General features: G+C 42.5%; 1 protein-coding gene across 4 annotated transcripts in view; it reads left to right on the plus strand.

Moving 5' to 3' along the window:
- The window catches only part of TGFBR3 (transforming growth factor beta receptor 3), a 202099-nt gene that overhangs the window by 14747 nt on the left and 161877 nt on the right, over positions 1-25475 (plus strand). For all 4 annotated transcript variants that reach the window (XM_034931010.3, XM_034931015.3, XM_063606912.1 and 1 more), the window contains exon 2: positions 9871-10044. In XM_034931010.3, the coding sequence (XP_034786901.1) occupies positions 9984-10044 (61 nt within the window). In that variant the 5' untranslated portion in view covers positions 9871-9983. The remainder of the gene's footprint in view (positions 1-9870; positions 10045-25475) is intronic.

The following is a 25475-nucleotide window of genomic DNA, read 5'->3' on the forward strand; positions in this document are numbered from 1 at the left end:
CTAGGTCTTCTCATGCCTTGACATATTATTTATTTGTTGTCTTGTCTGTCCCCACCTTTAGAAGGTAACCTGTGTGAAAACAGGAGTGTGTTTAATTTGCTGCTATGTGCCCACCTCCCTGAACAGTGCCCAGGACAGGGTAGGTGCTAATAAATGTTTGTTGAGTGAATGAATGAAGTAAACTAAAACTGCTGATCAAGGCCTGCCAGCCTGGTTTCAGAACAAAATAATTTGTCCCTTGTGCCAGATCTCATCAGACTACCCACCACCAGAAAGTGAGTGTCCATGCAGGGCCTGGTTGATGTCTACAGTGGCTTAGTAATAGGCACAGTCCCTATCTTTTTTTTGAAAGTCAGCTGTTTCTGGAGGATCTCTTGTTTGTAGTAGTTAAGAGCATGGGCGTGGAATTAGACAGACCTAGGTTTAAGTCCTGGTGCCAGGATTTATAAGCTGGTGACTTGGGGTTGCTTAGCATCTTTTTTTTTTTTTTTGGTGACAGAGCAGAGTCCCACTCTGTTGCCCAGGCTGGAGTGCAGTGGTGCCATTGTAGCTCACTTGCAGCCTTGAACTTCTGGGCTCTAGTGATCCCCCTGCCTCAGCCTTCCAAGTAGCTAGGACTATTGGCATGCGCCACCATGCCTGGCTAATATTTGTGTTTGTATTTATTTATTTATTTATTTTCAGAAACTCCTGATATTCAAATTATTTTTATTTTTTCTATGTTTTCCAGGCTGGTCATGAACTCCTGGCTTCAAGGGAGCCTTTGGCCTCTGCCTCCCAAAGTGCTGGGATTATAGGTGTGAACCACTGTACCCAGCCTTACTTAGCATCTTGAAGCCTCACCTTTCTCACTACAAAATGGAGTAAAGGGCATCTGTCTCCTTGTATTGTTGAGAAGATTAAATGAGAAATTGTGATATACATGATAGGTGTTCAGTAGATGATAACTGAGACATTTTGTGGGTTCAGAAGAAAGCAGAGATGTCAGCTTCTGACAGGAAGGGGAATAAGGTATAGACACTTGATCAACCACAGAATAATTACAAAGCAGCATGTGGACAAGTCTTGGCTTTGTAACTAAGTAGCTGTGTAAAGCTGGGCCAGTCGTTGAGCCTTTCTAATTTTTGGTTTGCTAATCTGTAAAATTAAAGGGTCGGAGTAGATACTACCTGTTTTAGCATTCCAAGTTGGCTCTGACTAGAAGATAACATGGAACAAATTATACACAAAATGTTAAGTGACAGAATGTTCACAGTAGGATGGGATTAATCAGAAGTCTCTTTTGGAATGAGGTGAGGACTATTGGTAGAGTTCTTGGACTTTGAGGAATAGCATAAAGATGGCAGATTGTGATAAAATGGTTAGATCTGACAAAATTCAGGTTTTTTGTGTGCTTACATTGTTGGGAAGATACTGCATTTAAATAATTTTTGTTTACGTAAGTTATATATTAAAATAGCTAATGTAGTATTAATATTCTATTTATTCTTATGTTGCCAAGTTGAATATTTTTCTTGGATAACACTTTTCTGTTTTGTGAAGTTATTCCTGCTAGCCTTTACATAATTATGCATTTCAGATTTCCACAAGTGTGTTTGAAGTCTCATTTTCTAGAAGGGATTCAGGATTATTAGTCTATGTAATGACAATTATAGTATGATATAGAATAAAAGATTTTCTTGTTTAATTTCTTCATATTAGAAATGAGGGAAGTAGGACGCAGAAGGTCTGAGCTGGTAAAAACATGCTGATGGTCGCACTCCTGCCTCCTTTTCCTTTGAGGATGCCTGAGGTTCTTATACACAACTCTTATTTGTTATTGAGAAATGTTCTAATTTATCATCCTGCTGTACTATTTTTTCTTTTTTCTTTTGTTTGAGACGGAGTCTCGCTCTGTTGCCTAGGCTGGAATGCAGTGGCGTGATCTCAGCTCACTGTAACCTCTGCCTGCCGAGTTCAAGCGGTTCTCCTGCCTCAGCCTCCCGAGTAGCTGAGATTACAGGCATGTGCCACTACACCTGGCTAATTCTGTATTTCTTGTAGAGATGTGATTTCACTATGTTGGCCAGGTTGGTCTGGAACTCCTGACCTCAAGTGATCTGCCCACCTTGGCCTACCAAAGTGCTGTGATTACAGGTGTGAGCTACCACTCCCGGCCTGTACTATTTTTATTGTAGTGTGCACAGTAGTATTTATACCTGTAGTCCACTGTGGTACCCTCATTAGATGCCCGCTGTCAGCCAAGTGTAGGTAGACTGTGATCCGCCTTGCTGGAATTAAGACAGTGGGAAAGCCATACTTGGAAGGAAATAATTACATAATAATTACAACCTGAAGGGTTGTACTGCGTTCTAGGTGTCCAAGTTTAATTTGGTCCAAGGGAATCAGAGGAGGCTTTCTTCAAGAAGTAAGGCTTTTGCTGAGACCTGAAGATGTTAGAAAGTGACCATCCTAGGGACCATGGAGGGATGTTGAGTTCCGATATAGTGAACATCACTTTTGGAAGGTGAGGACTTGGCCCTTTTGTGGGACTGAATTGACACTAGTGTGGCTGGAGTGTGCAGAAGATGAGCTTGGACTAACTAGACGATGGTTGGTGGCCATGTGAAGTTTTGCTGTTTATCTGGACGGCAGTGGGCAACCATTGAAGAGTTTTAATTCTTAGTGTTTCACATGCCTGGGCTCTAAACCACCACACCCGGTGCACTTTTAAATTTTTTGTAGAGACAGCGTTTCACTATGTTGTCCAGGCTATCAAAAGCTTTTTTCAATGGCCAGGTGCTTGCTAGGGCCTGAGGGAGGATGACTGTTGTCCTGAGAATATTCTGATGTGCTGAATTTTGCTCGAATAATTACAGCTTTATGATTTAAACCTTTTTGATGACAGCTGATTCCTCATTCTAGGTAGCTTGGTTGGTTTGGTGGCAGTGCCAGACCAAGTTCCACAGCCCCCAGCTAAACCCCTGCAGCTAATTGGGAATCATCAAATAGAATCGAGAAGGGCCCTGCAGCCAGATCCCTGTAACTTATACCAGAAATGTTGAGGCAATGGCTTCACCACCATTTGGACAGTTTTGCTACATTATGAGTGTCTTTAGAACCCATACCTTGTATGGAATTTGGAATCATTTTTTTGTGATGGAGGGAATTTTTGAAATTCTAGATGATAAAGTCTAATCTCAAAAATAATACAAAATTTGCTATAAACAACTATTTCTGTTGCCTTGCTACTAGTAGTTTGCTTATTTTCTTTTTGGAAGTCTAGGTATATTTTAACCATAAAAATACCAGTGACTATTATTTATTTAAAATAGACAGTGTGGGGCCGAGCACAGTGGTTCACACCTGTAATCCCAGCACATTGTGAGGCTGAGGTGGGTTGATCACCTGAGGTCAGGAGCTCGAGACCAGCTGGGCCAACATGGCGAAATCCTGTCTCTACTAAAAATACAAAAATTAGCCAGGCGTGGTGGCACATGCCTGTAATCCTAGCTATTTGGGAGGCTGAGACAAGAGAATTGCTTGAACCCAAAGGCAGAGGTTGCAGTGAGCTGACATCGTGCCACTGCACTCCAGCCTGGGTGGCAGAGTGAGACTCCATCTCAAAAAAGAAAGAATAAAATAAAATAGACTGTATGGGCCAGGTATTGTTTTAGGTACCATGCCTATATTCTGTCTTATAATCAAAATATTGCTACCATTTTACAGATGAGGGCGTGGTAGGGGCTAAATGACTTTTCCAATGTAACATAGCCGGGTAAGCCAGGTTTTGAACCCCCAAATACAGTTCTTTATTAATTCTAGCTTAAAAGCAGACACCCTTATAAATGAAAAGGTACAGAAACCTTTGGATGCAAAAATCTTAAATGTGAAAAGGTGGTTCTTAGAGTATTGCAAGGGTGGGTGAAAAAGCCATCCTAGTTTGTGAGTTTGAATAAAACATGGTCTTTTCCAACTTTGTGAAATGTGTCAACACCCACCCTCCCTTTTTCCTGTATTTTGCTTGGGAGTGAGGTGTGTTGTGCTTGGGATAGATGGAAGGGCTCTTAAGGACGGACTGAAGTTCGGCCCCAAGGAAACCAAGGCTGCTGGGGCCAGATTTGTTGATCATGCTCCCAGCCAGGAATGAGGGTGGGCCTGCTCTGGAGGGACAGCCCACCTCGCCTCTGAAGGCAGCCGGCACAGAACAGGCAGAGTGGAGTCAGGCTTCTCTGCTCTCCTCGTACCCTCTGTGCGTACTGCTTCCCCCGTGCCTACCAGTACAGGTGGTTCCAGAGTAATCTTCCTCCTTTCTTTTCCTGCCACTGGCAGCCACAGAATGTTGGGACTAATTAATCTGATACCTCAGGGTAATAAATCTCTTTGGTAGAAACAGCTTGCTAATGGTAAATGATAGTTTTAATACTATACATGCACAATCTCATTTGATTCTTGCAACAACTCTGTGATGTAGCTAAGTTTCGTCTGTTACACTCTTTACAAAGGAGGAAACTGAGGCTCCATTCTGATCTAAACCTCCATCCTTTCTTGTCTGACATGCTGTGAGAATCTCAACTGGTTGTCCAGGCACTCTGGCCTCCCTTCAGTCTGTTTGTTCTCTGTACAGCGTGAGGGAAATCTTTAGTAATCCCATCTGATCACGCTATTCCCTGTTTAAACCCCTCCTTGAACTTATTCCTCTTCTCTTTCCCTTTCAGCTCTGCAGCTCTCCTCCTTCCTGTAATGCTTCCTCTGCCTGCAGTGTCATTCATCACCTGACTTTTAAAATCTTCGCTTATCCTCAGGTTGCGTATACTTTTCCTTTAGAGCTCTGATTATATCGTGTAATTACATGTTTGTGATTATTGTCTGTTTATCTCACCAGCTTTTAAGCCCACAAGGGCAAAAAACATGTCTCCTTGGCCACTGCTTAGCAGAGTAAGCAATAAAGATTTGTTGAAAGGAGAAACTCAGGAAATTAAATGTCTTGTGAGAAGTAGTAAATGATATTTTTACTAGGATATAAGCTCCCTGAGGGCAGGATTTTTGGCGTCTTTTTTTCATTGCTATATCCCTGGCATCTTGAACAGTGCCTGGCATATAGCAGTAATATTTATTGAATATCAGTTGTGCTTGGTTGTGATTCCAAAGATTTCTTATCCAAATCTAGAACTTTTTCTCTCATTGTGCCAAATCTATCTGAAGATGGGGATTAGTTTAGTTCTGATTCTGAATCAACTCATGGATGTAGCCAGGCCATGTTAGCCATCTAAGGGGAAGCTACTAATTTTTTCTTACTGGTTCTTAGCCTATTGCCAGACATCCATTTTGCCACAGTTTTTCTCTTAGATAGAGCAAGATTTCTCTCCTCACCTTAGGGAATATTATACCCAACCAGATCCTTTTGAATATTGGTTTAGAACGTGATGGTTTTGAGGATTCATTTGGATGGGATTTTTTCAGCTAATCTTGGTCTTTACCTGTGCACTCTGTTGGGTCATGAGGGCATGTGGGGCAGTATGCTCAGTTTAATGGACTCAGAAATAAACCCAGGGGATCTCTGAAATTAGCAGAATTAGCAGCACATTTATTTGCTTTTTTTTAAAACCCATTAAGTTCTAAGAATTTTCTTTTTTTTTTTTTTTTGGGAGACAGAGTCTCGCTCTGTCGCCCAGGCTGGAGTGCAGTGGCGCGATCTCAGCTCACTGCAAGCTCCGCCTCCTGGGTTCACGCCATTCTTCTGTCTCAGCCTCCCGAGTAGCTGGGACTACAGGTGCCTGCCACCGCGCCCGGCTAATTTTTTGTATTTTTAGTAGAAACGGGGTTTCACCATGTTAGCCAAGATGGTCTCGATCTCCTGACCTCGTGATCCACCCGCCTCGGCCTCCCAAAGTGCTGGGATTACAGGCGTGAGCCACCGCGCCCGGCCAAGTTCTCAGAATTTTCTTATGTTCATTGATGAATACTAAGTGTTCTTCAGTTCATCAAAGTTCACCTACCTTTTAAATGGAACATGTTGCTTTGAAATGTGGGGAAAATGACTATTATTCCAAATTGCTCTTTCATGATCTCAGAGTACCCTATTTATATTTCTACTTTTTTTAAATAAATACTTTAAGTTCTAGGGTACATGTGCACAATGTGCAGGTTTGTTACATAGGTATACATTAGGTATACATGTGCCATGTTGGTTTGCTGAAACCATTAACTCATCATTTACATTAGGTATTTCTACTTTTTTTTTTTTTTAAGTGAAAGCAAGTTTATTAAGAAAGTAAAGGAATAAAGGAATGGCTACTCCATAGACAGAACCTATATTTCTTTCTTTCTTTTTTTTTTTTTTTTTTGAGATGGAGTCTCTGTTGCCCAGGCTGGAGTGCAGTGGCATAATCTCGGCTCATTGCAATCTCCGTCTCCTGGGTTCAAGTGATTCTCCTGCCTCAGCCTCCCGAGTAGCTGGGATTACAGGCACGTACCACCACGCCTGGCTAACTTTTGTATTTTTAGTTGAGCTGGAGTTTCGCCAGGTTGGCCAGGCTGGTCTTGAACTCCTGACCTCAGGTGTTCTGCCCAGCTCGGCCTCCCAAAGTGCTGGGATTACAGGCATGAGCCACTGTGCCCAGCCAGAACCCATATTTCTAAAGAAAGCATTTAGTTCATAAAGTCCAGAGATTCTTTGAGGTCAAAAAGTCAGGATTGGGAGTCCCTGATGTTTGCAGTCAGTGTGGTAGAACCTCACAGAAGAAAGAGGAGTTTGTATTTCGTTAGTTTTATCAAAGCTACAACTTTTCGGAAGCCTTCAGTCCATCCAGCATTCCAGGGAACTGATTCCTAAGTCGGGTGTTAAGGCACTGAGGTGTACAAGTTGTGGCCAAAACTGGAGTTCAGCTGAATGAGAATGACACACTTCCCTTTTGCTTCTCCTCTGCCTTGGGAGCCTTTCACCACACTGGGGAGATTAGACAAAAACCTTCTGCAGTTTATTTTCTTTTTGAACAAGCTACATTATGGAGAGACTTTTAAGCTAAAAGAAGAAAAGCTCCCTTTTTGTTACAAACAGCAGTGTGTAGTTTCAACTTGTCCAGGACTTCCTCAGAGATGTTTTAAGATCCGGTGTAAACTTGCTGTGGTTTGCCTTTGGGCATCAAACTGTTTAGCTTGGCTCTATTATATCTGTAATTGCTGCATTTTAATAATTGCCCAATATTCTTGTCAGCAATTTGCAGCCTATATTTTTAATGGAACCATTTGCCTTTCTTTTCCACAGGTTTGTTCAGACCTGGTTTAAGCCCCTGGATTAACGCAGCACAGACCCTCAGACCCACTGCAGCTGTGGGCAGGGTGACGCAAGCTCATTAAATATTCCCACAAGCCTCGTGCCGCTTACAGTTTATGTGCTTCATAAAATCCTCTGGGAAGTCATCTTCTCTTGAGATCTCCTTACAGGGATTTGCTTTATAAAAGTTGTCTTTAACATTTGCTGAAATAGCATATTGTTTCAGAGAGGTTTTTCCTTATCAAAATTATTATATAGGCAGGAGGCACTGTAGTTCTTGTGAACCAATTCACTAATTTAGGGAATCTAATATTTCGAAGGGAAAAAAATAGAGACAGATACTCTTTGTGGTGGTTGAATTTTTAAGTTAACGGAGAAGATTTCCATATGATCAGAGTTGATGTGGAATTATGGTGACAGAAATGTTCGACTTTGAGGGATAATAAGTCAGTTTAATGGCTCCCAAATTATCTCTATAATTTAGTCAGCTTTTGAGACAAGACCGTTGTGTCATTGATGACTTATGCCTCAACTTGACTGGTAATTTTGTTCTTTTAGTGAGTCCACTCTTTAGCTTATCTCCTTTTGACTGTTGTAATTTTTTTTTCAGTAAACAAAAGATTGAACTGGATTTACAGTAGCTAAGAATTACATAAATAGCTATACCTTAATTTCTCCACTTTATTGGTATAAATACCTCAAAGAGAATGGACAAGTAGTGATACAGTACAGTAATTGTAGCTAACATTTATTTGGTTGGTTGTTATGTGCTAGGGACTGTTCTAAGCATTGTGTATGTATATTAACTAACTGAATCCTCACCACAGCCTACCATACATTTCCTACCACAGGATATGTTCATTCAAGAAGAGTAAGCTGCCTAACATCACCATTTGGTAAGGGGCAGAGTGGATTCACACCCAGGCAGATTTTTAATCTTTATCATAATCCATATGCTATTCATACTAGGATTTTAATCACTATCGTATATCAAGATTGAACCATAGTGCCTCCTGCCTATGTAATAATTTAGTTTCAAGACATATCTAAGAAATTCTTTTTGAAATTGGAACTTTACTGTTGTTATTTCTGGATAGGTAATACTTGCACATGGTATTAATACAAAACCCAGAAGGGAATTCAGTGAAAAGGCTTCTGCTCCCTCCCACCCCTGTCCTGCAGTCACCCTATTTCCCCCATTCTCATAGGTAATGTTACAATTGCAAAGAGCCATTTTAAATATCTCTCTTTGTCACTTGATGCAATAAATTAAGACCATTTAATTAAAAACTCATTTAAAATAATTTTTTTTGTACTGTATCTACAAGCACCCACATTGGCTTTGTCTCTGAAGGTAGCTATGGGCAACTCCTGTTGCGTGATATTTCCTGAGTGAGGATAACAAGGCCACAACCCCCAGGTGTGTGAGATGGCTCCCGGAAATGCCACCATTCTGCCTTTTCCAGGGCTTAGATCAGGGAGGGTCTTTGCACTTTTACCCATAACTTTTATTCTTGAGAAGGAACCATGCCTGGAGCATAGTAAATGCTCAGTACATGTTTGTTAATTGAACTTCTGTGAGTTGTGCCAGGCTCAGGGATAGAGGGCTGGAGAAATATACTTTGGAGTGTCTAAATCAGTAACCATTAGGGCCATGTGAGGAATATTCAAGTTAGGCAAACCACCACAAAACTCTCATTGAAGACTCTGGATAGGAAAAGGTTAGAAAGAACCTTCTAGATCCTTGAGTCCAGTAACCAGATAGTCTCAGATGGGCTGAGAGACAGGGAAGACTTTTTTCCTGTTAAAATGTTGGCAAACAGTTGAAATAAGAACCTTGCCTTTTTATGTTTCTTTATTTTTTTCAGATTGATTCCCAGCACAACTTAATTTGATCCTTGTGATAACCCTGTTATTATAACATTAGATTGAGTCTCTAATCAGAGCTGGTTTTGTTTTCTTGCTGGCACTAGGGTTGCATGTATCAAGTGTTATTGATTACTTTGGTACCACAACTTAACTGGTGGTGTTATATTTCAGGTGCACCTTGATTTTCTTCTGTAGTTCTGAAAATTCTCTATAAAACCAAAGATTTAAAATGTCAAAAATAGAGCCGGGCGTGGTGGCTCACGCCTGTAATCCCAGCACTTTGGGAGGCCGAGGTGGGCAGATCACGAGGTCAGGAGTTCAAGACCAGCCTGGCCAACATGGTGAAACCCCATCTCTACTAAAAATACAAAAATTAGCCAGGCGTAGTGGCGCATGTCTGTAGTCCCAGCTACTTGGGAGGCTGAGGCAGGAGAATCGTTTGAACCCAGGAGGCAGAGGTTGCAGTGAGCCAAGACCGCGCCACTGTGCTCCAGCTTGGCGACAGAGAGAGACTCTATCTCAAAAAAAAAAAAAAAAGCCAATAACAAATATGTCATTTGCAAAAGTATTTGCTATAAAAATCTTTATTAGGTAGTCACTGCCCTCAGTCTAGTTTGCTTGAGTGCTATTTGGCATCTTTTAAGATAAATTTCTTACATTACGCTTTTCAGAAATTCTCCGTTTAACTTTAGTGTCTGTTTATGAAGTTTCTTCATTAAGTTTTCTTATTGAAATTTGTTTTACAGGCAGTTTGAAAATTGCAAGGAGGGACTTTAAGACTACTTCTGATTTGCAAAGATTGTCTGTGCTCTGAGCAGGCTGAAGTGACTGGACGAGACGCACTGTTGGAGAAATAAAAATGACTTCCCATTATGTGATTGCCATCTTTGCCCTGATGAGCTCCTGTTTAGCCACTGCAGGTAAGTTGCATAATATAAATTGCATATTTGTTATATATTTTTGGATATATTTTGTCCCAGTCTCTTTAGTTCAGAAGAATTTAGGCCATGTGATGTTCATGAAGAACTTGAATATTTATGTTCTTTAGGGAAATAAAATATTTGACTACTATATAGATGCATAATACATTGGTCTGTGCTATATTTTACTAGGTTGGTGCTGGCATTGTCATGTTAGTGACGCAGATACCTAACTAACCTTGGTGGAGGAAGGTAGAGAACAAATACGCTAATGAATAATCCTACTTAATTTTGTTACATGCATAGATTGTTTATATATATATTTTGAGATGAAGTTTCTACCCAGGCTGGAGTGCAGAGGCATAATCATGGCTTACTGTAGGCTCTACCTCCTAGGCTTAAGTGATCCTCCCACCTCAGCCTCCTAACTAGTTGGAACTACAGGCGTGTGCCACCATGCCCAGCTAATGTTTTATTTTTTGTAGAGCTAGGGTCTCCTATGTTGCTCAGGCTGGTTTCAAACTCCTGACCTCAAGTGATCCTCTCTTCTTGGCCTCCTAGCATGCTGGTATTACAGGTATGTGCCACTGCGCCCGACCTGTATTTACATTTTTGTCCCTGAATAAGGATTTCAAGAAAACATTTTTGTCCTTTATTAGCAAATAAATAGATCTTCTAGATTGAGGTGACACTCTTGACATAGGCTGCTTGGGAGGTATTTAGTTTTGCCTATTTCACATATTTCAATATGTAACCTTTTTTTTTTTTTTTTTTTTTTTTTTGGAGACAGAATCTTGCTCTGTCGCCCAGGCTGGAGTACAATGGCCTGATCTCGGCTCACTGCAACCTCCTCCTCTCGGGTTCAAGCAATTCTCGTGCCTCAGCCTCCCAAGTAGCTGGGATTGCAGATGCCTGCCACTACACGTGGATAATATTTGTATTTTTAATAGAGACAGGGTTTCACCATTTTGGCCATGCTGGTCTTGAACTCCTGACCTCAGGTGATCCGCCTACCTTGGTCTCCCAAAGTGCTGGGATTACTAACTTTTTAAAAAGTAGAGAAATACACTGAGCTTCCTGGAGGCCAAATGAGATTGGAGATGAAAAGATGCAAATGACTTGGAACATTGTTGCTTAACTAAGAGTATCGGATCTCCCACACCACCATCTTAGTGTGCTTACTGTGAGGGGTTACTTAGTAAATTTGGAAGCTTAATTTGCTCTATTTTATTATAATTTCCATTGTGTCTATTCTGTAATGAGCTACATAAAACTAATTTGTTGGACCAGTTCTGGAAACTGGCAGGTCTCAGCAAGAAAAGCATTGACTCGAAAAGTGATTAGCTGCTTGGTTTTGGCTGTTGAATTGCACATACAGATGAGAGTGATAGTAATGATCATCTATTGAGTGGGCACTATATCCAGGCACTGGGCTAAACAATTAAAGAATGTAAAAATGAATAAGGATATTCTTATTTAATGAGCTCACTTAATCACAACTTGGAGGTAGAATTAATTTGGCATTTTATAAATGATGAAATGAGATATGGAGAGATTAGGTAACTTGCGTAGTGTCATGTAGCTGGAAAGTGGAAGAGCCAGATTTTACATTCAGATTTTACATCTATGCTCTTCACCTCTGTGTTACACTGAAGAAACCAGATCTCCCGTAAGACTCCAGTAGACTCAGATCTGGGGTTGTGTGCAGACGTAGACTAAGCGAGAGTCAGCTGGCAGAAACTGGTTTATGGATTGGAAAGTAGAATGTTCCTCTCATTGCAAATATCTTTTTTTTTTTTTGAGATGGAGTCTCCCTCTGTTGCCCAGGCTGGAGTGCACTGGTGTGATCTCGGCTCACTGCAACCTCTGTCTCCTGGGTTCAAGCGATTCTCCTGCCTCAGCCTTCCGAGTAGCTGGGACTACAGGCGTGTGCCACCATGCCTGGCTAATTTTTTGTATTTTTAGTAGAGATGAGGTTTCACCATGTTAGCCAGGCTGGTCTCGATCTCCTGGCCTCAGCCTCCCAAAATGCTGGGATTACAGGCGTGAGCCACTTCCCCTGGCTGTAAATATCTTGAAAGAAAGTTGCTAGGCCTTTTTTGTTGTTGTTGTTTTTTGAATGCCAGTTTATGAATTTCAACTGCCCATTCTCTATTTTTGTCTATCAGCAGTTTCATTTTGTCTCATTATTGAAGTGCTATTTGCCTTTTAGCCTGTGTATTAAAATGGAATTGACTTAAAATCTTATCGAAAAGTAGTAGAAATGCGCCCCCCCCCCACCTCCCAAAAAAAAAGAGAGAGAGAAAAGAGGGAGAGAAGCGGCTTGATGGAAAATATGCTGTTTTGATGACAAGATGTCTAGTCTCACCTTGTGGGTTTGAGGCTGGGCTTTCTGCCTTCATTGATGCCTGGGTCAGACTGAAAAACACAACTGAAGAAGGCACTTTATGGGAAAGGAGTGAGTTCAATGGCCCTGTCCAGCCTTGATGAATTTGATAGTGAATCAGTTTTGCTTCAGATCTTCCTTTCCTATTTGAAGCCTTTGGGAAAATATACACACAAGTATATATATATATTTGAGTTGAATACACACTCAAAGCTTTGCTGAGGTGGAAGGGACGGTAGAGTTACAGATTTTTTTTTTTTTTTTTGATACAGAGTCTCGCTCTGTGTGTCACCCAGGCTGGAGTGCAGTGGTGCCATCTCGGCTCACTGCAACCTCTGCCTCCTGGTTCAAGCGATTCTCCTGCCTCAGCCTCCTGAGTAGCTGGGATTACAGGCATGCACCACCATATGCAGCTAATTTTTGTATTTTTAGTAGAGATGGGGTTTTGTCATGTTGGCCAGGCTGGTCTCGAACTCCTGACCTCAAGTGATCCACCCCCTTCAGCCTCTGAAAACACCGGGATTACAGGTGTGAGCCACCACCCCTGGATGAATTACAGATTTTATAATAGCATGAGGCAACTGATAAATAGCACAGAGGTATGGATGCCTTTTTGGTGTAGAAGTTTGTTGGTTGTTTCCCTTTTGCACAACATAATAGATCAAATGAATGAAGAAGAGGGAAATTTTGTTTGTTTTTTTTTTTTGAGACAGAGTCTCACTTGCCCAGGCTACAGTGCAGTGGCACAATCTTGGCTCATTGTAACCTCCATCTCCTGGGTTCAAGCAATTCTCCTGCCTCAACCTCCCGAGTAGATGGGACTACAGGCACACGCTGCCACGCCCAGCTAATTTTTTGTATTTTAGTAGAGATGGGGTTTCATTGTGTTGCCCAGGCTGGTCGTGAACTCCTGAGATCAGGCAATGCGCCTGCCTTGGCCTCCCAAAGTGCTGGGATTACAGGTGTGAGCCACTGCGCCTGGCTGCAAAAAAAATTTTTTATATGCTAATATCTGATATTTTTCTCTGTAGGCCCAGCGTACTTTACAAAATGGTTTTTTGGGCATTCTGGATGAGCTGAATTTAGCTCATCTGGGTAGTTATAACAATGATGAATATTTCAAATAATTACTGTGTGTCAGGCCCCAAAGTTCTTTACATGTATTATCTCATTTCATCCTCATAAATACTCTAAGAAATATAGATACTTTGATAATCCATAGTTTATAAGTGAGGAAATGGAAGCACAGAGAGGTCAAATAACTTTCTTAAGGTCACACAGCTAATAAATGGCAGGTGGAACTATAAACCTACTTAGTCCAGGTCTGGAGATTGAGCCTTTAGGCCTCTCTACTATATTGATTTGAAGGGCGTTTGTTGGGAAAGAATGGTAATAGGTTTTGAGCCATTTATGTCCTCCTGAAACATTAAATCATTTATTCACTGATCCCTGCTGAGTACAAAGCACAGTAATAGTCACTTAGGGATATACATGCAAAGAAATGTAAGATTCATTCCCACCCTATTTTTTTTACTTTTGGAGAGATGGGATCTTGCTGTGTTGTCCAGGTTGACCTTGAACTCTTGACCTCAAGTGATCCTCCCACCTCAGCCTCTCAAAGCACTGGGATTAAAGGCGTGAGCCACTGTGCCCAGCCATATTCATCCCTTCTTTTGAGTTGCTTGTACTTTATTTAGGCTTATAAAATATAACCATATAACCAAATAATGAATGTGTAGTGAAAGCCAAGTAAAACCCAAAGACCTCAGAGGGGTCACGAGGGGAAGCCCTGTGGGTCAGAGTAGCCAGGGACGGCTATGTGGAAGCTCTAGATCTTGAACTCTGTCTTGAAGACTGGGCAGAATCTAGGAAGAAGGAGGCACTGAGTTCACCAGGTGGGAAAACCTGGCCTAGCACGGAATGTGGCATTTAGGTGCTTAATTTTTTTTTTTTTTTTTTTTAAATAAATGGATGACCTGGAGAGCTGGTGTGGAAATGTAGCAGGAGGTCTATTTGGAAAGAAGGATGGAGTAGATTATGAAAGTTCTTAAATATCATAATGAGGCTTGTGGATTTTATTCTGTGGTTTGGATGCTCTCTTCTTCCATCCCTTGGAGCCAAAGGCATGCACTGTTTAATCTTGGAATTCAAACGGTGGCCTCAAACAGTGAGGCTGAGTATGTAGCCTCATTAGCTTCAGACCCAGCAGTGCTTGGCTCACAGGCTGTCATTTATCAAGGGCTTGATCTCTGCCAGCTAATTTATTTAAGACAACTCTATGAGATGGGTATTATTATTATCATCACCTCCATTTTACAAACAAGGAAATTGAGACTTAGTTTGGTTAATAATTTGTGCAAAGTCCTGGAACTAATAAGTGGCAGAGTTGAGACTTGAACCTGGCAGTTTGGCTCTAGAATCCAGCCCATCAACCACTAGATCCTTCTCTAGGGAGGAGACCCTGTGTGTGGGATGAATAAACCTCTTCTTGATTGATTAAATACCAGGTGAGTAGCTACCAGTGTGACATCCTGGAACCAGATTAAGCCCCTTTGGCCTCAGAAGAGACAGACATAGGTCATCAGAGCAGAAGGACCCTCAAGTAGTGGGCCTTCTTTATTCATATTCTGACTTAACCAAAGTGGCCTTAAAGCTGTAAATCGGTGGGAAGGTGTGGAGGTCTGGCAGCAGAGGGGTGAAGGTTGTCAAAGCCCTCCTTTTGGTTATGTGGCCAGAGGAGGGGCAGAGCACAAGGGAGCACGTAAATTGAGCCCAAGTTAGAATAATAGGAGCCTGCTTGTTCCAGCTCCATGGGTTTGTCTGGGCCTTCAGTGAAAACCTTTCTTTCCTTCTCTGCTTGTGATAGAGAGTGAATGAAGGCAGTCGGGGCCGGGTGGGTTGGGGGATATCCATGTCCCAGTGTTAGTGTTGTTCTGACAAAACTCATGCTTTCAGCTGGGCGCGGTGGCTCACGCCTGTAATCCCAGCACTTTGGGAGGCCGAGGTGGGCAGATTACGAGGTCAGGAGATCGAGACCATCCTGGCTAACATGGTGAAACCCCGTATCTACTAAAAGTACAAAAACAAAATTAGCCATGCGCGGTGGCGGACGCCTGTAGTCCCAGCTACTGGGGAGGCTGAGGCAGAAGAATGGTGTGAACCCGGGAGGCGGAGCTTGCAGCGAGCCGAGATCACGCCACTGCACTCCAGCCTGGGCGACAGAGCCAAACTCCGTCTCAAAAAACAAAAAACTCATGCTTTCCCTCCCCTCCCTCGTTCCTTCGTTATCATATAGCACTGTTGAGGATGGAGGGTGGACTGTGCTCTTGGTGAACACGAGCTGTGTAAGGACCATAATGCCTCCTGATCAGAAATTAGCTTAGGTGATTTACTTGGGTTAAAAAAAAAAGAGAGAGAATAAATACAAGAGATTTATTGGGGTTAAAAACAAAAAAGAAAAAAAAAGAAATTCTAAGGTTATTTATTGGCCTCTTAGATCCTGTAAGCTACCTAATGTAAGAAAAGTGGGAAGTTTAAAAAATAAGTGCTTGATACTATGGGCTTAAGTCTAAGTTTTGCTTTAAAAACTCGTCTATACTTGTGTTATATCATTAATATTATTGAAAATATCTGCTTTCCAGGCTGAAGTGATTCATTTATTATTCTAGTTCTGCTTTCCTCCTTTGTAATTTGTGATAATTGTGCTTTTCTTTTTAATACAAGAAATGGATAAAAATAAAAACTTGAAAAGGCAAAAACAAAAACAAAAAGAAAAAAACCTCCCAACTGTTCTACACATCTTTAAAAGATATTTGCTGCTGCCTCTGAGGCTTGCCAACATTAGGCAGGGCTATGTTTCCAGGAGTTTTAGTAATAAGAAAAAGAGGCACGCATGGAGAATTCAGGGAAATCAGTTTTATTGGAAGGGCTGGAGTTATCACTGGCCCCTTGTGCCAGGTCAGAGGGGTGCCGCTGAGGTGAGCTCTGGAGCAGTGCTGCTGGCATTGATGCCAGTGGGCTATTGGTGGAATGGCTAACTTCTTCATTCCACTGTCTCAATTCAGTACCCAGATGTATCCTTTTGGAAACTCGCCTGCAACCTGTGCACAGATTTCTATTGAGAAACACATTTCTTTTCCTCTCTACTGGATGTACCTGGAATTCCAGGTAGAGTCCACAGGAAAATCGAGATGCTTTTAGTCTGAGCTATTTTCCTGCTCAGAAAGCTCTGAACTCTTTGTGTCTGTGGGAGAGCAAGCTGAGATACCAGCTGGTTAATACTTGGTCTGGAATGGTACAAGCTGGCAGCCTTGAGTAGAGGCTAATAATACCATATTGTATTTGTAATCTTAAAAATGTTTTTATAACAAGTATTTCATTTGATCCTCACAGCAGCCTCTGGGGGTAGGCAGGCACTATTTTCTTCATTTCTAGAATGAGAATAATAGGGCTTAGAGAAAGTAAGTGATTTAGAAAGACAATTCAAGTCTTGGTTGGACCAGAACTTAGACATGCTTTTGCAGACAAACTGCACCAACAAATCCTGTGGCCTTTTTGGTATAGTGCACCCTTAGCACCTCTTGACAAATAAAAATTGTATATATTTATGGTGTACACCATGATGTTTTTATACATGTCTACATTGTGGTGAGTAAATCAAGCTTTTTAACATATGCATTACCTCACACACTTATCATTTTTCGTGGTGAGAACACTTAAAATATACTCTCTTAACAATTTTCATGTGTAAAATATATTATTTTTTTCACATTTTTATAGGGGGCTGTAGGAAGGGGGCCTCCTCACTGTCGAGTGAGGTGGTCACAGTTTCTTTGGCAGCTCCAAGCTGGGCACTGGGGGTCCTGGAGGTGGCTCTGCATGTCAGCATGTTCCTACCACCTTGGAAGGGCACTAGATAGTTTCAGGGCATCACCTGGTTGGTCATGATGTTGTACTTGGTAGGGGCTGAGTATTGGCCCCCATGGTGAAGGACATGACTGGCACCAGCTCCATGGCCCAGGCATTTTTGAGGAAGGCATGAGTCCTAGAGGGGTAGGTGAGGGGGGGGGTCACCTCTACAGGGGTCATGGCCATCTTAGGCTCAGTGGTGGCAGTGGCTACTATAATACCTTGTTATTAACTGTAGTCACCATGGTGTACAGTCAATCTCTTGAACTTATTCCTCCTGTCTAATTGAAATTTTGTATATTTGACCAACATCTCCTCAGTCCTTCCACCCCCACTCCCCAGCCTCTGGTAACCACCATTTTACTGTTTCTATGAGTTTGACTTTTTTTTTGGGAGGGGGTGGGATGGAGTCTCACTGTGTCACCCAGGCTGGAGTGCAGTAGCATGATCTCAGCTCACTGCAACCTCCGCCTCCCGGGTTCGAGTGATTCTCCTCCCTTGGCCTCCTGACTGGGACTACAGGCATGCATGCGCCACACCTGGCCAATTTTTGTTATTTTTAGTAGAGATGGGGTTTCACCATATTGGCCACGCTGGTCTCGAACTCCTGACCTTGTGATCTGCCCCCCTTGGCCTCCAAAAGTTCTGGGATTACAGGCCTGAGCCACCGCTCCCGGCCATGAGTTTGGCTTTTTAAGATTCCGCATATAAGTTTGATCATATATGATATTTGTCGCTCTGTGCCTGGCTTATTTCTCTGAGCATAATGTCCTCCATGTTCATCTGTGTTGTTGCAAATGACAGGATTTCCTTCTTTTTTAAGGCTGTATAGTATTCCACTGTGTATATATACCACATTTTCATTATTCAATTTATTCATTTATCCTGTACTTGAAAGAGAAATCTTGGATGTGAGTTAACGGCCTGTGAACCTCAGAGGTGGTTCTGCCATAGTTATCTCCTGTCTGCCAAACGAGTGATCAAAGGCTGTAATACTCATAAGGGCAGGAAGGCTGGAGGGTGCTGGCAGGGGACTGCCACCAGGGAATGTAAGGATAGAAGATGGATAGGCTCAAAGGTTCAAAGCAAACTGAAAAAAAGCCCCCTCCCCTTTTTTTCTTCTTCTTCTTCTTTTTTTTTTTTTTTTTTTTTTTGCCAACCCTCAGGTCTTAGAACACAGCTAGTTGATTTGGTCTGTGATTATTATTGTTTTTAGCTGATTATTTTATCTTATTTTTATTTTATTTGTTTTTTTGAGACGGAGTCTCACTCTGTTGCCTGGGCTGGAGTGCAGTGGTGCGATCGTGGCTCACTGCAGCCTCGACCTCCCAGGTTCAAGCCATTTTACCCCCACAGCCCCCCAAGTAGCTGGGACTACGAGTGCACGCCACTATGCCTGGCTAATTTTTGTGTTTTTTTTCTGTAGAGATGGGGTTCCGCCATGTTGCCCAGGCTGGTTTGGAACTCTTGAGCTCAAGTGGTCCACCCGTATCGGCATCCCAAAGTGCTAGGATTACAGGTGTGAGCCATCATGCCTGGCCTTTAGCTGGTTATTTTAACCAGTTTTGTGTTTAATTCTGCTTTTTGATACACAAGGAAAGGATATTGTCAAATGTGATACCAGTTATCACCAGAGTGCCAAACTTTATTTTAAAGAGCAAATAACTGCTATTAAAAGACCTAGAGTGGCATGGTGGTGGCTGCCTGTAATCCCAGCTACTTGAGAGGCTGAGGCAGGAGAACCACTTGAACCTGGGAGGCGGAGGTTGCGGTGAGCCGAGATGGCGCCACTGCACTCCAGCCTGGGCAACAAGAGCAAAACTAGGTCTCAAAAATAAAAGAAAGACCCAGAGTGGATAGGGTAGCCTGCATTTTAGAGTGTATTCCCTTTGAGGATATTGTGCACAGCCAAGTGTGATGAAGCACCTCCCCACCTACCTTCTCCATTAGATTTTTCTACAGAAACAGCATGTGCGTGCATGCGTGTGCAAACACAACACACACATGCATGCGCACACACACACATACACACACATGGGAGTTGAGGCAGTAGTTGAGAGAAAGGTGAGTTCATTTCTCAAAGATTCCCTTGCCCTGTATGGACCTGTGTGTGTGTGGAGGTGGGGTGGATAGCCTAATGCAAGGCCTTTTACTTTTTTTTTTTCCCTGAGACGGGGTCTCACTCTGTTGCCCAGGCTGGAGTGCAGTGGCACGGTAGCTCACTGCAGCCTTGGCCTCCTGGGCTCAAACGATCCTCCCACCTCAGCCTCTTGAGTAGCTGGAACTACAGGCACATGCCACCACACCTGGCTAAGTTTTGTATTTTTTGTAGAGACAAGGTTTCGCCATGTTTTCCAAGCTGGTCTCAAACTCTTGAGCTAAGCAATCCACCTGCCTTGGCCTCCCAAAGTGCTAGGATTACAGGCGTGAGCCACTGTACCTGGCCCTTTTTATCATTTTCGAGGAGAGTTTACTAATAGCTAGTTGGGCAACTGAATGTGCATATAGTGGAGGGGAGGATGTTTACCAAGAATGAGTAAGATTATTGCTAGATGTGATGTTAGCCAAGTCAAGAGAATCCAGGTTTCTCTTTGCTTTGCATCCTTATCGTAGGCTGTATAATTGCCACCCAGCTTTCTGGATTTCTGATTGATTGGGATTATTTTAGGACAGCAGTGATGGTGTGTTTTACAGTGATCAACACTTCCATCAAGACACAGCTTTATCTGTATGTGCCTACACAGCTCTTTAATTGCTAAAAGCTTACCCTTGTACACGGTTGTGTATATAGGAAATTAGACTTTCTCAGCTTGTTTGCTTTGGTAATTAATCCAACTCTGGGGGTATCTTTATCACCCCATAGAGCTTCGAGCTCTGAGCACGCTGATTTTGGAAGTGATGTAGGAGCAGGGAGTGTTCTGGGAAGTGTTCCGGGAAGCGTGCCAGCAAGAGGCCTTCCTTTAGGACTGACCCTGCTCAGCACCGAGGCGCATGATTGGCCCATCCCGCACCACATCCATGGCAGCCACTGACTTTCATTTTCTTTAAAACGATCTCTGCCAGAATGGCCTAAAAAACATTTATCCTGAACTTCAATCTAGTCATATTTTTGTTTTCTGAGAGGGCACTGTCAATCAGGTGGAATTCTAGAGGGCTGAAAAATGCCATAGCTCTTGGAACGTTCCTTCCAAGGAGTAGGCAGCAGGTGCTCTGGGGACTGAAGCCCAGCTATTCCCCTGCCCTCCCTTGCCAGCTCTTAAACATCTTTAAAAAAATCTACAGTGTAATGTGGAAAATTTTACTACCTTCAAAGGGAAATGTTGATTTAAAAAATTATTTTAAAGTTACTCTGTTTGTTGGCAATGAGGGGAACCATATATGGCAAAAGGAAAAGGTCTTGATAAAATTGCTCTGTGTTCTTTGTTTTGCTTCCTTTTGTCCTCATATGCCTGAGTAACTGTGTCCTAGTCCAGAAGATTGACCAGGGCCATCTGAGTAACACCTCCCTTCCTTCCTACTCTCCTACTCCACCCATGAGGATACACAGGTAGCATAGGCCTCAAAGGAGGGCAGAGGTTCAGCCTCTGGAGTCAGCCCCTGCTCTGCATTTTTTTTTTTTTTTTTTTTTGAGACTGGGTCTTGCTCTGTCACCCAGGCTGGAGTGCAGTAGTGCAGTCTTGGCTCACTGCAGCCTCAACCTCCCAGGCTCAAGAGATCTTCCTGCCTCAGCCTCCTATGTAGGTGGGACTACAGGCACGTGGCACCACACCTGGCTAATTTTGTGATCTTTTATAGAGATGACATCTCACTGTGTTGCCTAGGCTGGTCTCAAACTTCTGGCCTCAAGTGATCTGCCCACCTTAGCCTCCCAAAGTGCCAGGATTACAGGCGTGAGCCACCACGCCTGGCCTCCCTGCTGTGTTGTTTTCATCATTGACCCCGCTGGACTGCTACAGCATTTTCCTGTGATGAACTTTTCCAGTGGGATGCACCTGTGCATGACAATTATGTTGTTAAATTGCTGAAAGTTAAAGTTATAATACTACATGGTGAAGCAAAATGCTCTATAGCTCCTGCCCGCCCTTATCTTTTCCTTTTGAGTTAATTAGAGGACAGAACCACTTATTTTGCCTTTTCTTTATACTTTTAAATAACTACTATGTTTTAGATGAAGACTTGTAGTCTGGTCAACATTAAGTACCTCCTAAGATTCAGGTACTTTGCTAGCTTCTGAGGCACAGAAAAGGGAGAGACTTTGGGGTTAGTGCAAATAATGAGTTTTTTCATTTTTTTTTCTTTCTTTTTTTTTTTTTTTGAGAAGGAGTCTTGCTCTGTTGCCCAGGCTGGAGTGCAGTGACGCGATCTCAGCTCACTGCAAGCTCTGCCTCCCAGGTTCACGCATTCTCCTGCCTCAGCCTCCCGAGTAGCTGGGACTACAGGCACCCGCCACCATGCCCGGCTAATTTTTTGTATTTTTAGCAGAGACGGGGTTTCACCGTGTTAGCCAGGATGGTCTCAATCTCCTGACCTCGTGATCCGCCCGCCTCGGCCTCCCAAAGTGCTGGGATTACAGGCGTGAGCCACCTCGCCGGCCTTTTCATTTTTTTCTAATACAGTTAACTTTCCTAAAGTGTTGATTGATTGATTTAACAAGGATTTACTGAGTACCTATTGTATTTCAGACACTATTCCAAGTGTTGGAGAGATAGTAGTAAACAAAACAGATACAAATCCTTGTCCTTATGAAGCATGTCTCTAGTGGAGAGAGACCAGAAACAAACAAAATGCATATTTCAGCAGGTTCGTTGAATAAAAAGCAAAGAGGTTGGGGATTGTTAGCGGGGATTGCAATTTGAAGTAAGGTGATTAGGAAGGGCTTCACTAGGAACATTGAGCAAAGGTTTGGAGGAGGTGAGCTAAGTGGATATCCGGGGAAAGAGCATTCCAGGAAAAGCAAGTGCAGAGGCCCTGTGGTGGAAGTTTGCTTGCAGTGCTCAGGTAATAGCAGGTGGGCCAGGTGCCTGCTGGAATGGGAAGTCAGAGAGTTAACTGAGGGGTGGGAGAGGGTGCGGGTGTGTATAGCCCAAGGCATTGTAGGCCATCATAAGGTTCTCACTCCGAATCACACTGAGCCATTGGAGAGTTTGAGCAGAGGAATGATATGATCTGAAGGATGTCTTAACCGGACCACTCTGGCTGCTGGGTTAAGAATAGGCTGTTGGGCAAAGGTGGATTTGGAGATACTGGCAAGAGATAATGGTGACCAGGACTCCTTATTAGAAGGAAGGACCCTTGGGAGTCATATGCTTAGGAAATTAAGAATGATGCTTTTGTAATTTTTTCCCCAACCTATTCCTTTTGAGGAGGAAAGTGGATAAAGATGTATTTCTCACATCAGTGGAATACTGTGCCATAGCCTAATATTAAAGATAATTACATCTATAGAACTGAAAAAGCTGAGTCTTAAAACACAAAACAACCTCCCCAAACCATCTAAAGAAAATCTCTTTGTGTTGTGAATGAATGTCCTTGAAAAATCATCGTCTTAATAGCCTAAACCCTCTTTTCCTTGCTTACTTACCCTCCTGATTTCCAAGTCTTGTTCTTTTCATTTCTCAGGGGGCCTGGTTTTCAGGATCATGAGTTTTGAGGGTCTTACCACCTTTTGCAGAAGTGCTTCTTACAGTGTTGTAAATTACAGTTTCGAAGAAATACAGTTGCATCCAGCTTTACATAGTAAATGTTTCTGAATTGTAGGTCAACCTATTTTTATAAGTTAAACTACATATTAAATGTGAGCAAGGAGCATGATACAGCAGATTTTTTTCTATAAAGAAAATAATCACTTTTAAATATATTTTATAATAAGGATATTCATAGTGGTTTTGCCAGAGGTGAGTGGTTTTGCCAGAGGTGGAATATACCATCTTGTTTATGGAATAGGAAGTTTTGCTTTTGGAGTTTGAGGTTATAAACAAATATTAGGCCAGTGCTTTCTTATATGCATGAGAATCACCCAGGGATCTTGTTAAAATGCAGATTCTGTTTTAGTAGGCCTTGATGGGTCAAAGACTGTAGATTTTTAACAGGCTCATAAGATGCTGATGCCGTTAGTCTGAGGACCACATTTGACAGCATAGGTCATCTGTTTTCTCAATGCACAAATTGTAACACAGAAACTGCAAACACCTAGACAATTTCTTAGTGCCATAAAAGGGAGCTTGATTTTAGCATGCCTTTACAACAGCTACCTTGAACACCTTTGGTAAACTTGTTTGGGTCAGAGGGATCCATGTGCTGGAGAGGAAATTGGTTTGAGGCAGTGAGTTCCACAGATGCCTTTAGCTCTCTGACTGTAAGTGTGGTGCACCTGCAGAAACCAGGTGCATCTTTATTAGCTGGGGCTACACCTTGACATAATCCTAACAGTTGTTAAAGAAGGAATTCTTCCCACCCCCACCATTTCTTCCTTTTATGTGCCTCTTTTGCCTTGTCTCATTTCTTGCCTTGTGACTTAGTAGACCAAGGTAGGAGATTCGTGTTGGGTCACTGAGGGTGGGGTCATTGGTCCTGGAACCTGTGGCCAAGGGACTCTTCGGTAATGAGAGGTGATATGGGCTGAGTGGATAAAAGGGGGACTTTAGGTGGGTTAGCGAGGGTGGCTCTGGAGTTAGGGACTAAAATTTAAAAGTTGGGTATACCTCATTTCTGCTAGCAGGGCTCTAATTTTCTAGCTCAGGTTTCCCCATTGACTTCCTACTTTATTCTTTTTTTTTTTTTTTTGAGATGGAGTTTTGCTCTTGTTGCCCAGGCTGGAGTGCAATGGCGTGATCTCGGCTCACTGCAACCTCCGCCTACTGGGTTCAAGCGATTCTCCTGCCTCAGCCTCCCGAGTAGCTGGGATTACAGGCATGCACTACCACGCCTGGCTAATTTTGTATTTTTAGTAGGAATGGGGTTTCTCCATGTTGCTCAGGCTGGTCTCGAACTCCCAACCTCAGGTGATCTGCCTGCCTCAGCCTCCCAAAGTGCTGGGATTACAGGCATGAGCCACCGCGCCCGGCCCTACTTTATTCTTATAATCACACTCCAGGCTAGAGCTTTTAAAAAATTAACATTTTTTAGAAGGGAAAAATTTCTGTAAGTTGTAATTGATGTTTATTAAGCACCCTGACACCATATTTATTATAAGTGGGGATAAGACTGAGAATATTTAAGCTCTGTGCCTGAAAAGTTGTGTTTTAAACTAACTTTTATTTGTTTACACTGCCATTGAGTAGTTTATAAGGTTTTCTGATTTGCTTTCTCTGGCCTCATCACTGTTTTTGGAGAGGCAGCGTACAACCTACGTACAGCTCTGGAGCTCACCGCAAGACTCAGGTGGTGGTCATTCTGCTTTTGAAATTGAACCAGAAAAGTCCTGAGGAATGTAACAATATTTTTTCTTTTTGCCCCCCTGCTAGCTTTTTTCTAGCCCTCCCAAAAATGTGTTTATGTTGCTGTCCATGCATGTGGAGCAGTCTGGAATTCTGTGTGACATTAGATAGTGAAAAAAATAGATTTCCCACGTGACTGAGGTTATGGGAGTGAGAAATCTTGGATTATGCAAGGACTCTTTGATTGGAAGAAGGACATTTTGAGATGAGATTTATTTTAAGATATAGTAAAAAAAAACCTAGTATACAACTTTTTGTTTTTTTCTAAACTAATCCTTTTCGGGGGTGACAGGATGGGGTGTGGACTAGAAGCAATACCAAACTTTTAAGTATCAAATCTTCACTCAGAAGAAAAAAAATGTCTTCAGGGTGAAAGAATAGCTCAAATGCGAAAAGCCTGATAGTTATATAATTTGAGAGTAGGGTCTGGCATATTATAGAGGACTCCGAGAGCCTGATCCAAGCAGCCTGCCATTTTCATCACCCCAGGATTATCTGTAAGGACAACTTTACTGTCTGTCACCTGCCAGGTCTCAGCCTGGCCCTTGTGAGTGCCAGGAAGTTTGTGTCCTCTGTTTTGCCAAGCTTAATTAGCTCTAGAAATACCCTATCAAAGGCTGTCTGGCAGTGTTCCATTAATGGTATGGGGTGAATTCAAAAGCACTAATTAATTGTTAGATTATTTGCAAAGCCCATGCTGA

The sequence above is a fragment of the Pan paniscus genome, chromosome 1 (assembly GCF_029289425.2).
Source record: "Pan paniscus chromosome 1, NHGRI_mPanPan1-v2.0_pri, whole genome shotgun sequence".
In the NCBI taxonomy this organism is placed as follows: domain Eukaryota; kingdom Metazoa; phylum Chordata; class Mammalia; order Primates; family Hominidae; genus Pan; species Pan paniscus.